Raw genomic sequence first — 14481 nt, 5'->3', positions numbered from 1 at the left:
TACATTCTCGAGTTGCGTACCGTTGCCTGTTATGCTGATTCGTGTTGTGGTGTCTACGTTGAATATGTTATTTCAGTGAAGATGGGACGTTTGGCCAAAAGTGATGATGCCGCTGTTTAGGTTGTTCGAGCTGGTGCATGGCTGGTGCATGGCTGGTGTTGCCGTTTGGAATTGACGGTAACTGCTCCCTCATGAAGTTCGAACCGTCCCGGTTCGATTTTAGCGGATGTTGGTTTCTCTGAATTTTCCTTCTTCTCTGGTAATGTTCTGCGGGGTTCTGGGAATGGATGCTGGCCAATTTTAAATACGTTACTAGTGCGTTTGTTGATTTTCGTTATGGCTATTACTATTCCAGAAATTATAATTATCGAAAATATTCCGATATTTGTTGAGATATGGATTGCAAATGATTCTTCTATTGAATCCATTCGTTCACGGTTGCGGATGTTTAATTCTTGTAGTTTTTCTATAGTTATATTCTCCTCGAGAGCGCCTTTTTCTATTTGTAGACCATCTAGCGATATTGCCAGTGGTGTTTGTTTGTTGTGTCTTTCTCGATTGTCAAACTTTGTGCCATTGATGATTACTGCACAGTTTGAGAAGTATATTAGAAAACTACCTGATAGTGTTCTGTTTGTCAGTTTGCAATCCGTTTGTATGAATACTTTTTGAACGTCCTTCAGCACGATATGGAAATCAGTTAGCCGCTTGACGCCTGAATTGGCATCGTGATCCACGAAGCTGCACTTTCCGGAAAATCCTCGTAGGATTTTGGAATAACATGCGTCGTTGGAAACGTCTATCAGATTGTTCTGATCGCACATGGTATTTTGTCCCACAGGTTGGCATCGCCCGTTGAGAAGATAAGTTGATTGGCTTCCTACTATTGCTGTCCTTGATGGTAGTTTTAGAGATGTTCCGTTGATTGATAATGGTTCCAGCAGCAACTCGTTAAATATTTCCGTTTTAACAAATGGCACTGAGATAACAAAATATAATTTGCTGTTCTTAAAGACTATTTTTATACTTATAAATTCATAAGCCTGTTCTGAATTAAGCAATGTAATGTTCTGTTTTTCTAACTGATGCACTATGACTTTTAATTCCTCCGGTTCTAGGAAGTTCCTCGAAATAACATTTACGCGAGCTAATTGAATGGTTTCGAATACGGTGTCTAGGTGGTTTCGTATTTGGTCTAGGTGAAATGAAACTCTGATTACTTTGCTGAGGGCCGTGAAATTTTGGTTTACATTGTTGGGATCTAATATAGCTTGTCTATTTGAAATAATTTGTTTTACCAACTTACTTTGTTGGTCATTAATGGATTGGATTATTTTATTTATTCTATTTTGTAGTTTTTCATTGATTGTTGCTTGTAAATTGTTTTCATTAATTAACTGTCGATTTCCTGCCTCGAGATGTTCAATCTCCGTGTTAATTCTGTCTAAATCTTCTTGGTCTAGGTTTCCTGTAATTAATTTTATTGTAGACCCTAAAAAATTGAAGGCTCCTCTTCTGTGTCTCTCCTTAGGGGAAAGGATTCTGTATAAGTTTGTAATTTCATGCATTTTACTACGCAACATTCTTGTGATTTCTCTGATGTTAGGAAAGGTTTCTAATCCGGTGATTATGGTGTTGAGTTGGTTAAGTATAGGTTGGTATAGGTCGAGGTCTACTTCGTGATAAACGTGAATATGTCCGTTTTTGATGAATGTTGATTCCATTCGTATGGTCAATAGTCCGGGGTTTGTTGAAATGTCTTGAATTTGAATGATTTGTCCAAAATAAAGTTGCATTTGCAGAACAAGAAGGATCAACAGACAAAGTGCCATCTGAAAGAAAAAATATTATTAGTTATTATTTATTCTTTTTATATTATTATTGTGTAATCTACGATTCGAGTCGTCAATAAAGCTTTTCAATCTGTCTTCGACAACTTGAACCGTTGAATATCGTTTTCTCGTTTTATTCCGAATTCCCTGCACTTTATGTAACACTTGCTGATCTGGGACCAATTTTGGTTCGTCTTCCAGATGCCGGTTGTGTTGTTTATGTGTGTTCCTTTGTGTTTTGGTCAGTGTTAATACGACTTCGTCATATAATTTATCTCTTTTTGCCAATATTTCTTCGGCGTCCAGAGGTCTTTCATCTTGGTCTTTGATACCTAAAAAGATTTCTCGGGGTTTCATGTTAGTTGCAGAATGTATGGTTTCATTATATAAAGTGCAAGAAATTCTGTATAATTCTTTGTTGGATAGTGATTCATACTTATGCCTATTACAACGATAAATCTCGGCGAGTGTACTGTGGAATCTTTCCACTATTCCGTTGGTCTCGCTATGATTTGTCGGTGTAAAATATATTTGTATGCCTAGGTCATCGAGGAGTCCTCGAACCTCAATAGATCTCATGGATGGCTCGTTATCGCATACAATAAGTTGAGGTTTCCCATGAGTGCTAAAGAACTTCAGAAGGGCTCTTCTTATATCTTGTATTGTTCTGGACTTGATACTTACTAAAACTCCGAACCTAGAGAATTTATCTACAATGGATAAGAACATATCCGGTTGAGATATGAATATGTCCACATGGATAATCTCTAGTGGCCGTTTTGGGATGGGGGTCTGTCCTAGTTTGATTTTGTAAGGTGCTCTATCATATTTGGCTTTATTGCATTGATCGCATAATCTTATGTACGTTCTGATTTTTCTTTTCATGCTAGGGAAATAGTATGTTCGAGAGATTTGCTGAAGATTTTCCTGAATACCTCTGTGGGCGAAATCGTGTTGTCCTCGTATGATTTCGTTCTGGCGTTCTTCGGTAGTGACGTCTTCTAAGGTGATTTGGGATATTCTCATTCTAAAAGTTTTATTTCGGCTAAAATAGTTTTTGTAGACTATTTGAAGAGAAGGTATGACGGTCTCTGGACAATTGATGCAATTTAATTTTTTTGGATTTGTGTAATCACGTAGTATTCTTAGAAGGGTCGGAACTCCGAAATGTAATTTTGTTATCGTTTTTCTGAACACGCGTGGAAAAATCTCTTCGACTTCTTCACTGTCTGTCTGTCCAATTTTTAAAACTATTTGATTTGAAAATGCATTCAGTGGTTTTAGTGTCAGAGGTATGAATTCCGAGTCATCCGTGTCTGCCGAATGAACGGTTGCGTCGTCGGTATCGTTTTCGTCTTCGTTATTATCTGTGTCTTCGTTGAGATTGATCTCTAGGGGAATCCGAGATAGGGAGTCGGCAACAGTGTTTTGTTTGCCTGGTCGGTATTTAATGTCATAGTCGTATTCTTCAAGATCTAATCTCCAGCGGATCAATTTACTGTTGGGGGTTTTCAAATTTAAACCGTAAGTCAAGGGCTGGTGGTCAGTGTATAGTGTGAATTTGCGGCCAAATAAATATGGTCGAAAGTATTTACAGCCCCACCAAATGGCTAGTAATTCCTTTTCGATCGTTGAGAGATTTTCTTCGGATTTGGTTAGAGTTCTCGAGGCGAACGCTACTGGTTTGTCTCGACCTATTATGCCTTGGGATAATACGGCTCCAATCGCGTGGTTAGAGGCGTCTGTGGTTAAGATGAAGTCTCGTGTAAAGTCGGGGTATTGCAGTATGTCGCTACTTGTTAATATATTTTTACATTTGTGAAAAGCTTCAATAAATTCCTCTGAATGATGGACTTCCTCACCTTTCCTCAAACAGTTTGTTAGGGGCTTTGCGATTTTCGCAAAGTCTCTAATGAACTTCCTATAATATCCTAACACGCCGAGGAACCCACGGAGTTGTTTCTCATTCTTAGGTAAAGGCCACTCTTTTATTGTTTGTATTTTATTGGGATTAGGCTTAACGCCCTCTGGAGTCACAATATGACCCAGGAAAGCAACTTCTTTTTTCAAGAATTCGCTTTTGTCCAACTGAAGTTTCATGTTAAATCTTTTAAGTCTATCGAAAATTTTACAAAGGCTTTCAATGTGTTCTTGAAGACTGGTGGAGAAAATTATAATGTCATCCATATACACAAGGCATATGGTGCCAATATAATCTCTAAGGACATTATCCATCACGCGTTGAAACGTGGATGGAGCATTCCGAAGACCAAATGGCATCCTAAGGAATTCATAGTGCCCATGCTCCACGCTGAAGGCGGTTTTTGGTATGTCCCGATCTTGAATTTCAATTTGGTGAAACCCACTAGCTAAGTCCAATGTAGAGAAATAGTGACAACGTCCCAGTTTGTCCAATATTTCATTTATATTGGGTATAGGGTACTTGTCTTCGATAGTCTTTTGGTTCAATTTTCTATAGTCTATCACTAGACGCCATTTTCGCTTCCCTGATGCGTCCTCTTTCTTGGGGACAATCCACACCGGGGAAGACCAAGGGCTGCTCGAGTGACGAATAATACCCTGATCGAGCATTTTGCTTATTTGCTGTTGCACTTCAGCTTTATGGCAATAAGGGTATCTATAGGATTTCGAGTGTACCGGTATTTCATCTTTGGTGTTAATTTCGTGTTTAATAGCACTTGTGAAGGTCAAGTTTAGTCCTTCTTGATGAAATATATCGCTGTATTTCTTTATTATTTTGAACAGATTTTGGCGTTCTTCTGAGTTTAGGTGGTCTGAGCGGATTTGTTTCAGCAGTTCTTGAGGGTTATTATTCATTGAATCAGGAGGTGAGACTTCGTCATAATTGTTTAATTCGGAAAAAATAGGTCTGTTTGAATTAACTTTCACCGGACAATGGCTAGTATTTCTAATCATGACAGTAGCTTTATTATCGGTTGATCGATAGAGTCCTGGAAGGATATTCACGTCGTTTGTTAAGGAGTAAAGTTCTGGAATATAGAAGTCACCGTTCTGTATGTCTATTGGAAGTTTTATAGGAACCTCTTCATTTGCATTCAAGTTGATGTCGTAGGAATTAGGATATTTCCTACTCATCTGGATGGTATAGTCTGGAAATTTAAGTGTGTTAGAAGAAGTGATTATGTCGGCTTCAAGTTCAGTCAATGTTTGATAGCCAATAAGTCCGTCAAAGTAGGGATGAAATTTGAACAAAAAGAATGTGATGGGAGGTTTTCCATCGAAGGGAGAAAATTCAACGGATTCGCTAATGGAATGGGTGCCGTTGATATTTCTGACGAAAGAATGATTTAGTTTGGAAATTTTTAGATTTGCAATTTTCGCAGGATTGATGTAATTTTTGTTAGCGCCACTGTCTATCAAAAATTTCATCTCTCCTATTTTCGTGTTTAATTTTACATATGGGATAAAATTTGTTATCTCCCGTTTGAACTGTCTGAATCCGGTTGAAAATTTAAATCATCTACATTTCCTTCTGTGTTCTCAGATGTCTCATTGGTTTCGATGTTTCCTCCGAAAATGTTTGGATCATTTTCTGAATAGATGTTGTTATGGGGGTCATAGTCTGGGTAATTTCCCTCAACCTTCGCTAAGGCATAATTGTCATTTTCAGCATGTCCATAATCGGGCAAATATGTTTCTTCACAATGTTCGAAATGATAGTTGGGACTTGGGTGAAAAGGATTTAAATTCTGGCGTGGTTTAAAATGGTTATTATTGTTTCTATTCATGTAATTTACGTTCCTACTTCGGATCGAGTGATCCACCTCCATAGGGACTGGTTTGGGAAAATTATTTTGATGGTTTTGTCCAAACTGATTGCGGGGAAAATTAGGATTTGGTTGCTGGGTGAAATTATTTCTGAAAATTGGGGGTCTCTGAATTGGGTTTGGAGAGAAATTAGGTTGCCAATTGATTGGTTTGGGGTTCGGTGGAAAACGGGGTACGTTCACAGGACCATTGTATGGTGCTGAAAATTTAAAAGGATTCACTGGCCGGGTAGGTATGTTTGGAGGAATAGGAGCTCTTGGATGATTAAATGGTTTCGGTGGTAGCATTGGTTTATATGATTTTACATAATTATAGTTTTGCTCCTCCATACAAAGTCGGAGAGCGTCTTTCATTGTAGTGGGGCATTGGGCTCTAATGATTGGTCCTAGCGGCTCTCTTAAGCCAGCGAGGAAAACTTTTAGCCCTATGTCCTGGAAAAATTCTTTCTTTGCTTGTTTCACGGCTGCATTTTGTTCTGTTATGCTCAGATTATTTGTGAGCAGTGAAACGATGTGCGATACCTTGGAGTAAAATTCTTCCACGTTTCCGATTTGGTTCAATTTGAAGAGGTCTCTGGTGAGGGAGACCTCGTCACGCCTGTCGCTGTAATGTGTGATTAGGGTTTGTTTTATCTCGGCCCACGTTAAGTTGGTGCCGTATAGTTCGAGTACGTTGTCAGCGTCCCCAATTACTTTTGTGCGGATCGCTTGAATCCACACTCTATAGACGTTAGTATTCTGTGCCTCATTCAGCAGAGGGATTATATTATCAATCCCCTTTAAAAATGAGTTTAATTTTAACGGGTTTCCGTCGAAACACGGAAGATCCCGAATAATTTGGGGCGTCTGTAACGATTTTAGTATCGATTCCGTTCTTTGCTCCGGCACTTGAATCACCTGCACGGGGTTCGCTTGCCTGTTGGCAGCCAGTTGGGCGGCAAGTGATTGAGCATTTCGCTCACCTTGCGCTGCTTGGATTTGTAATTGAGCGATCTGCTCATCCTTCTCGGCCAGACGGCTGGCCAGTTGTTCCAAACTCGCTTGGAGAAGTTCGAGCTGGTTCTCTGCCATGTCTCGGCCTCGATTGAAATTTCTAAATCGCTTAATTTTGGAAATTAAAATTTCCTTGTTTAAAAAAGTATTTTACTTGGTACCGGTTATAAAAATTCACCTTTTTATTCGTTATTAAATCACTAAATATTAAATCACTACACCTAGTCTCTAGGAAATTAAAATATCTTTTTATAAAGTTTTTCACTTGGTACCGGTTATAAAAAAATCACCTTTTTATTCGTTATTAAATCACTAAATATTAAATCACTATACCTAGTCTCTTTTTGCTTACCTTAATTTTTGCGATATTCCTTCGCTGGTTCTGATCGCTTGGTTTTGTTAGTTGTCCTTGGGGTGCCACTACAATCGATAAGCCGTCGATTCGGTCACACACGCGAACTTCTAACTAAAACCGCAATCCGCACGACTGCGCCACTTACGTTTTTAAATTAAAGGAGAGCGTTTTTAAAAAAGAACTACACTTGTTCACTGTAAGATTAAGACTAACTTTATTATCGCTTCCAGTTTACATGACTTATGATTTATGCTTACTCAATGAGCCGAAGGGAATTTGATACCTACATTCTCGAGTTGCGTACCGTTGCCTGTTATGCTGATTCGTGTTGTGGTGTCTACGTTGAATATGTTATTTCAGTGAAGATGGGACGTTTGGCCAAAAGTGATGATGCCGCTGTTTAGGTTGTTCGAGCTGGTGCATGGCTGGTGCATGGCTGGTGTTGCCGTTTGGAATTGACGGTAACTTATATATATATATATATATATATATATATATATATATATATATATATATGTATTTCCAATAAAGAAGTTGTTTTGAATTACTCATTTTCGTTCAATATGTGAAGGCCATTTTCGTGCCGTGTTAATATATTCAAAACAGTCATCTAGCATCCCTGTATATGAGTTCAATGTTTACATTTGGTTGTGTTGTTTGGAAGAGGCCCATTTGAAAATCTGTAAAATCTAGCAATTACTGAATTGATGGTTGCAGTTGAAAACCTACATTGCTTATGCAATACTAGTTTAGCCGTGAAACAATTTTTGAAGATAAAGGCAGAGCAGAAGAATACCGATGCTATCAATCAACAAGGTGAACAAACACATCAAACAAACTAGACGATTCGACTGATTCATCGACGAGCGCGGCCAAACGGTCGTCGAGCCAGACGAGCTACTCGTCCGTTTTTAGTCGAGCTCGGCTTCTGGAATATGAAAACAAACGAGACGAGCGCTCGTCTGCTCGTCTTGTTTTCTGGAATAGGGCCCTATATTACACATTTCAATGCTGACGTTGCCAAAAAACAATAATTTTATGTGATGAATTACCGTTGCAATTTAGGATGTTGGGTCAGGACCACCCTCCGCTATAGATATAAATCGGCACTAACAAGTTGCCATTGGTCGAAGCAAAAGAGACCATTTGGCTGGGCTCATGATACCAACAAACCTAATGGCAAGGATGGGATTATCTTCACCCTGTACAACCCATGGAAGCATTCAATTCTACGCCTAAAAATAATTTTGATTTGCGCCAGACACTCCTTCTATATATTGCAACGTTATAATAGTTTCAAGTCCAACCATTTCGTAATTTGCTACAACATGTTGAATAGAGATATTCTCATTCACACTAGGATTGAATTTCTCCTACGAATTGCTACGAGTTCTGCTGGCTAACCTGTTGCTCTCATGTGAACACATAATACTCTGATGAAACCATCCCCTACGAGATTTCGCACAATCTCACTCACTGTGGGCAGCAACAGCAGCACTGGTTAATTGCCTACGCTAGAAAACTTGTGCCGCAAAATACAAGCACGAGAGATCGTTGCTATAATTCGCGCAAAGGCTCCTAGCTTCGCGTAACACAGTTCGCAGCAATGTAGACTTCGCCTTGACGGCCCCCTCCCAACCAACATTCCATCCAACCATCCATTATTTCGTTTGTGCTTGTAGGATTCTCGTTCGCCTGTAAGTAGGACCTATGATAGTACACGGAACTCTCGCCACGTTCGCTCAGTTTTGCTATCCTCTTCTTACCATTTTGCTCCGTGCGCTCTGTCTCTGTCGTCCTCGTGTCACACTACCACACATCCGGTACGGGAGAACCCGACCGAGGCTCGTTCTCAATAATAATGATAATTGTTGTTATTGTTGACATTGGCTGGCGCACCGCGCACACAAAAGAACGAGGCGCGCTCATTGAGCGTCCGGTAAATGATAGCACAATAGCCGATGGTTTTGTACTGTACTGTGTCATCATCAGGATGTGCTTTCGATGAATCTCGGAACTTGTGGGAGCGTGAGTACACGGGAGATCCGTGTTTGCTCTCCCAGCTCCAGTGGCGAAAATATTTCTCCGGCTTTCGGCGTGTATCCGTCGGCTGGCAGATGCTGTATTCTTCGCGACTCTCGAGAGGGATTCCTTCTCCAAAGCCCTAAAATAATTGTTGTAACTCGAAGGTATCGAATGTTGATAACAACGCTGGTGCTGGTGGAAGGTACAATTGTTTGACGGATTAGTTTGGTGAATTTGTGACCGTGTCTGTCCGTGTAGATCTTGTCTACGCGGAGTGGAATACCAGAAGGTGATATTCGTGCAGAAGAAAAGGTCTTTAGTTTGGACGACGTTTGCATCTCGGGAAACCTTCAGTAACATGCGAATTAGGCCCAAAGACCATTTGTGTCATCGAAAATCGCTTGAGTGAGCTCCCCGAAGGTTGGACCATCACGGAAAAGTGATCCGAACAGTGTTCATCAGAATTGGTACAAATTTCCAGCGGTCGAGTATGGATATAATTCGAAGTGATATAACCTCAAAGTAGGGTGTAGTGTGCAAAAGGCATAGGCGTGAAGAAAATGCGCAACACATCTCAATTTTCCATCGAAACTGCTTTCTCCGACAAATGCGCTACGATGAACCACGGATTCTCCTCTCGTCGAATGGCGCTCTCGCGCCGAATATACATGCAAACGTCGGTCGTACGAAGGTGATGGTGTGGTGGTATAAGGAGAGGCTCAGGGTTTTGTATACAAAACGTAAAAAAGGACGCGCTCTGGTAGGCTAAGAAATAAACTTCAACAATTCTGTGTGTTGTGCAAAAATTAGGGAAAACACCAAACGCTTCTGAAAAGAACTCGCAAATTTTGTGGAAATTGAGGAAGAACAATTGCTGTAAGCTGTATGTGTCAAGAATTTTTGAATTTGTTGTTGTCTGAAAAAGCCAGCATCAGAATTGGTAAAAAGTCAAAATTCCTGCAAAAGGACATGAGAGGAGTCTGTGAGGAGAAAGGGGAGAGACCAGCTGACAGAAGGTACTTTAACAAATAATAAACAGAACATAAAACTTTTGAAATGTTCCGGAAGCACGCGCTCGGGATAAATCAATATTTCTTATGTCTCTTTGTGCGTCGTGTGTACCACAGGAAGGGGGGGGAGGGGGAGGTGCCTTACGTTGTGTTCGTGACAACCGCTCGAGTGCGTCCGGTTTTTATTTTTCTGTGCTGGAATTATTGTCAGCCTCGTCTGGAATGTAAACAATTCCTCCAAGCTTCAGGCGATTGTGGTGCGTACAATTCGAGAATTAGCTTCAAACTTTTTTGAGTAAAGGGAGATGAAAGAAAACTTTTAAAAACTGAGCATTTGCGCTTTTCATAAATGGAAATATAATAATTGTGTTGGGAACAGTGAAAAAAGGACACTCAACGTATTGATCCTTTTCCTGGCCTGACCCGACCATCCTTCCAAAAATCCTCATGCCATTAGCGTTGAACAAATTAATATCCTTGGAAATATATATCGAGATACTTCTTCACTCTTGCTCGCAATCTCAACCAGGAGCAAGTACGGAGACGACGAGAAGAAGGGCTTCCACCGGAAACACCCTTATTGATTTTTCATCCCAAGCTTGGTGTTTGCTTGGCCCAAGCAACACCACCCACTTTATCGGTTTTCCCGCTCTCCTCCCCAAAATTCCTCCCATACTTGCCCTCCAGAACAATCGTTGTTCCAGTCAGTAGGTCAATTTCAATCGAAAGTGAATTAATTTCCTTTTGTGTGTGAAGCCCATTTCCCACCCCTTTCTCGTAGTGCGTGTTTGTTATGTACAAATCCGGACGCATGTGTGTAAATCCCAACCAATGTTTTTGTTTAATTCGTGGGATTTCCTTTTCCAATTTCGGGGACTTTTGAAAGGGCAGAGACCTTTCCCAACCGCCCAACTGTCAAAGGTGACGTCAATCTCGTTATCATGCCCTAGCAAATATCACCTACAAACCAGCGAGAATCGGTTGAAATTAATTACATGCCGCGTGGAAATTGAAACCAAATAGAAATTTCGCCAGTCCAAATATTTCCGGAGCTCTGTCGCAAGGACCTTACATTTGCAAATAATGTGTCTATCGCTCTTCGCAATCGGGTGGCCGCAGGTCGTGCCAACTTCAACACACTCTTCTCTCTTCAGTTGAATTGAGGAGCAGCAGTTATTAGCATACGCGCGTCGTTGAATGATTTCACCCTACCCTCTCGTCGTGACCCATCAAAGCCATTCCATCGCGGTATCAGATTGGGATGATGTGGTGTACTTCAAAGGGGTTCAACCGCCCCGGTGTTTCGCGCACAAGTTCCGCTCGCTCCAAAGCCCTCCTCAGGGGGCACGTGGAAACTCAAATTCGCATCTGCAGCGAGCGTGCCTGACCGACCACCGTTGTTCCCGGACAGAGACAACAAGAAGGTGAAGTCAGTGTTCTCCAGTAGGTGGTGGTGGTAAGGAAGCCAACATAAAAGTGAAACTATATGGCCCCGGGGGGACACATCATCCAGCAAAATAGCAGAAAACAAAAGGAAGCAGAAGAAGAAAAAGACTCGACAGGTTGTGTCCTATTTGTACAGCCCGGAACATCCAAGCCCGTTTTTCTTGACACCGTGTAATTTTCACATTTTTCACCCCGAATGCATTCAACGTAGGCGGGAGAGTGCATGTTGTAGATGGTGAATAGAGTAGCTTTCTTCGGCCACAACAGAAGATCGCGCAGAGTCGTTGTGTGATGTCTTGGGCGTGGTTCATGGCTGCTATTAATAGTGACCTGTACTTGGAATTGTAGATTCTCCTAATTACTTTTAAAAGTTTCAAAGTCTGATCCAAAACTAATCACTTTATTTTTGTTCCATTCTATCTTTACAGAGGTCTCGGTGCGATCCAATCTGTCATCATGGCTGCAGCGGTTATGTGTGAGCTGCCTCGACCGGGAGCAGAACATGAACACCGAGTTCGGGCGGAGTGTGCTGGAGAAGGTGATAAGCATCACCGTGCGCTACCTGACTGATGACCCGGAGGTAAGTGCGGAAGATTTTCCTGTTTTTAAAATTTCAATATTTTTTTGAAGAAAACTTTCACTGATATTGGTTGAAGGTTGAACGATATCATATGGGACAATGACTATTTATTCATTAACCACTTCCATCTTCCTTTGGCAACGCACGAGAATAAAATCAATGTGCGCGTGTGATGCGAAAACACACAAACATTCTCCACCAGGCGGCATGGAAATCGACGAGGTGTCTCCATCGAACGAAATTGTACCGCTGTTTGCTATATCTTCCATTCTTCCATTGTATCGAACAAATTATCAGCACAAGGAAAGAATGTTATCTGCTCTCTAGCAGGAACGGGACTGTGGTTTGAAATCGCGAATGGCTTATTCCTACCCAATAAGTTGAAAACAATATTTCTCCTCTCCACAAAGTCCTTAGAACGGACACTGCCTTTACATTTCGGATATTGTTCTAGAAAGCGTCGAAATTTTATAAATAACTAGCAGACCAGGCGAACTTCATCCAACCAAAAAAGTTTTAAAAATTTTCTTCCGGAATTGTTTTTCTTGTACATTCGCTATCGATAGCCGACGACGCCTCTTGAATTCCAATTAGTAGATGAATGAAACGCTTTTCGATGTGTTTATTCCACTTGAAAATTCTTTATTCGTTATACATTCCAAAAAAATGGAATACGAAGCTCAATGTCATCAATCTTAATTCCAATTGAGGAAATCAACTAAAATTGGATAAACTTTTCACTGCAGAACAAATGCAGAATGGATTTCTTCAAGTTATTTATTTATTTAAATCTGATTCAGCTGACATCTGTGGTCTTAATGAATAAATATATAATAATATAGTACAATTATTTATACAATCGACGAACTAGTTAATCTGTTTTTAAAGCGGCTGGATGTCTCGCCGAAATCAAATAGATCCTCCACCAATGTGAAAGTTCGAATCATCGACGACAGCGGTTCGTTGTATCCGAATAAAGTACGATGAAATCTGTTCTGTAGCAAAGATCGCTGTCGGAGAGGTCGTTGAGCAGCACGAAGGTCCAATAATGAAAGTAGCCGAGGAGAATCAACTTCCCCATTGAACAGCTTTGATACGAAAATTGCCTGTTGTATTCTGCGTCTTCTCTCAAGAGTGTCCAGGCTTAAAAGTCTGCATCGATCCGGGTAAGCAGGAAGGTTCAATGGATCGCGCCAAGGTAGATGACGCAAGGCCAACCGGATGAATCTTCGCTGTACACGCTCAATCCTCAAATTCCAGAAAATCACATTTGGAGTCCAAACAACGGCTGCAGTTTCGAGAATTGGTCGTACTAAAGCGCAATATAAGGACTTCAAGCAGTATGGGTCAGTGAAATCCTTCGCAATCTTCGAAATAAATCCGAGCTGTCGGTTTGCCTTAGCAATGATTGAGATGTAATGAGCTTTGAAGTTCAATTTCTGATCCAGCACTACTCCGAGGTCAGTAACTTTTTCAACTCTTTCAAGCAAAGCACCGTCGATGCAGTAATCAAACTGTAACGGACTTTTGGAACGATGGAACGTCATGACGGAGCACTTCGGTACGCTGATAATCAGTTTGTTTAGATGGCACCAGTCAACAAACACATTCAGCAAATGTTGCAAGCGTTGGCAGTCTTCAGCTGAACGGATCATGCAGAATATTTTCAAATCATCAGCATAAATTAATTTGCAGTTCAACCCTAATTTCGCAGCAATGTCATTAAAAAATAATATGAACAACAAACGTTGCTTCCTTGAGGGACTCCAGAAGAATTGCAGAAGCACGAGGAAACGCAGCCATGAATTTTAACGCGCAGTTTTCTTTCCGTCAGGTATGATCTCATCCACGACACGAGTTTTGCAGATGATCCGAGACGTGATAGTTTAGCCAATAGTATGTTGTGGTCGATCCTATCCAAAGCCGCCTTCAGATCGGTATAGATGACATCGACTTGAGCCTTGCCCTCCATAGCAGTAATGCAGGTGTTGGTGAAGTTCAACAGATTCGTGGTGACCGGTAGAGATGTAACGCTTGGATTGAGTAAGAATAACTTCACTGACGATGATCTCAAATAGCTTGGACGCAGCTGACAAACTTGTTATTCCACGATAGTTCCTGACGTTTCGTTTATCACCGTTTTTGAAGACAGGAAACATGAAAGACTCCTTCCAAATTTCAGGAAATACTCCATCATTGAGTGATCGGGTAAAGATGACAGAAAGTGGCTCGGCTAGATCAGCAGCGCAGCGGCAGAACAATACCGATGGTATGCCGTCAGGACTCGGCGAAAGCGAACTTTTCAATTTTTTTCAGGCGGAGATCACCATGGCAGGAGTGACCACGAACGTCGTCAAACTTATGACGTCCGAAGGAACACCTAAGGAGGCAAACTTAACTTGAGCTTCACTGGCTGGTATATGGTCAAACA

General features: G+C 41.0%; 1 protein-coding gene across 3 annotated transcripts in view; it reads left to right on the top strand.

Moving 5' to 3' along the window:
- LOC129771567 (serine/threonine-protein phosphatase 4 regulatory subunit 1-like) overlaps window positions 1-14481 on the top strand; it is a 464751-nt gene that overhangs the window by 372933 nt on the left and 77337 nt on the right. For all 3 annotated transcript variants that reach the window (XM_055775336.1, XM_055775335.1, XM_055775334.1), the window contains one exon: window positions 11899-12050. In XM_055775336.1, coding sequence (XP_055631311.1) covers window positions 11899-12050 — 152 coding nt within the window. The remainder of the gene's footprint in view (window positions 1-11898; window positions 12051-14481) is intronic.

Source organism: Toxorhynchites rutilus, chromosome 2, assembly GCF_029784135.1.
Source record: "Toxorhynchites rutilus septentrionalis strain SRP chromosome 2, ASM2978413v1, whole genome shotgun sequence".
Classification (NCBI taxonomy): Eukaryota; Metazoa; Arthropoda; class Insecta; order Diptera; family Culicidae; genus Toxorhynchites; species Toxorhynchites rutilus.
This window is presented reverse-complemented; position numbering and strand designations above follow the sequence as displayed.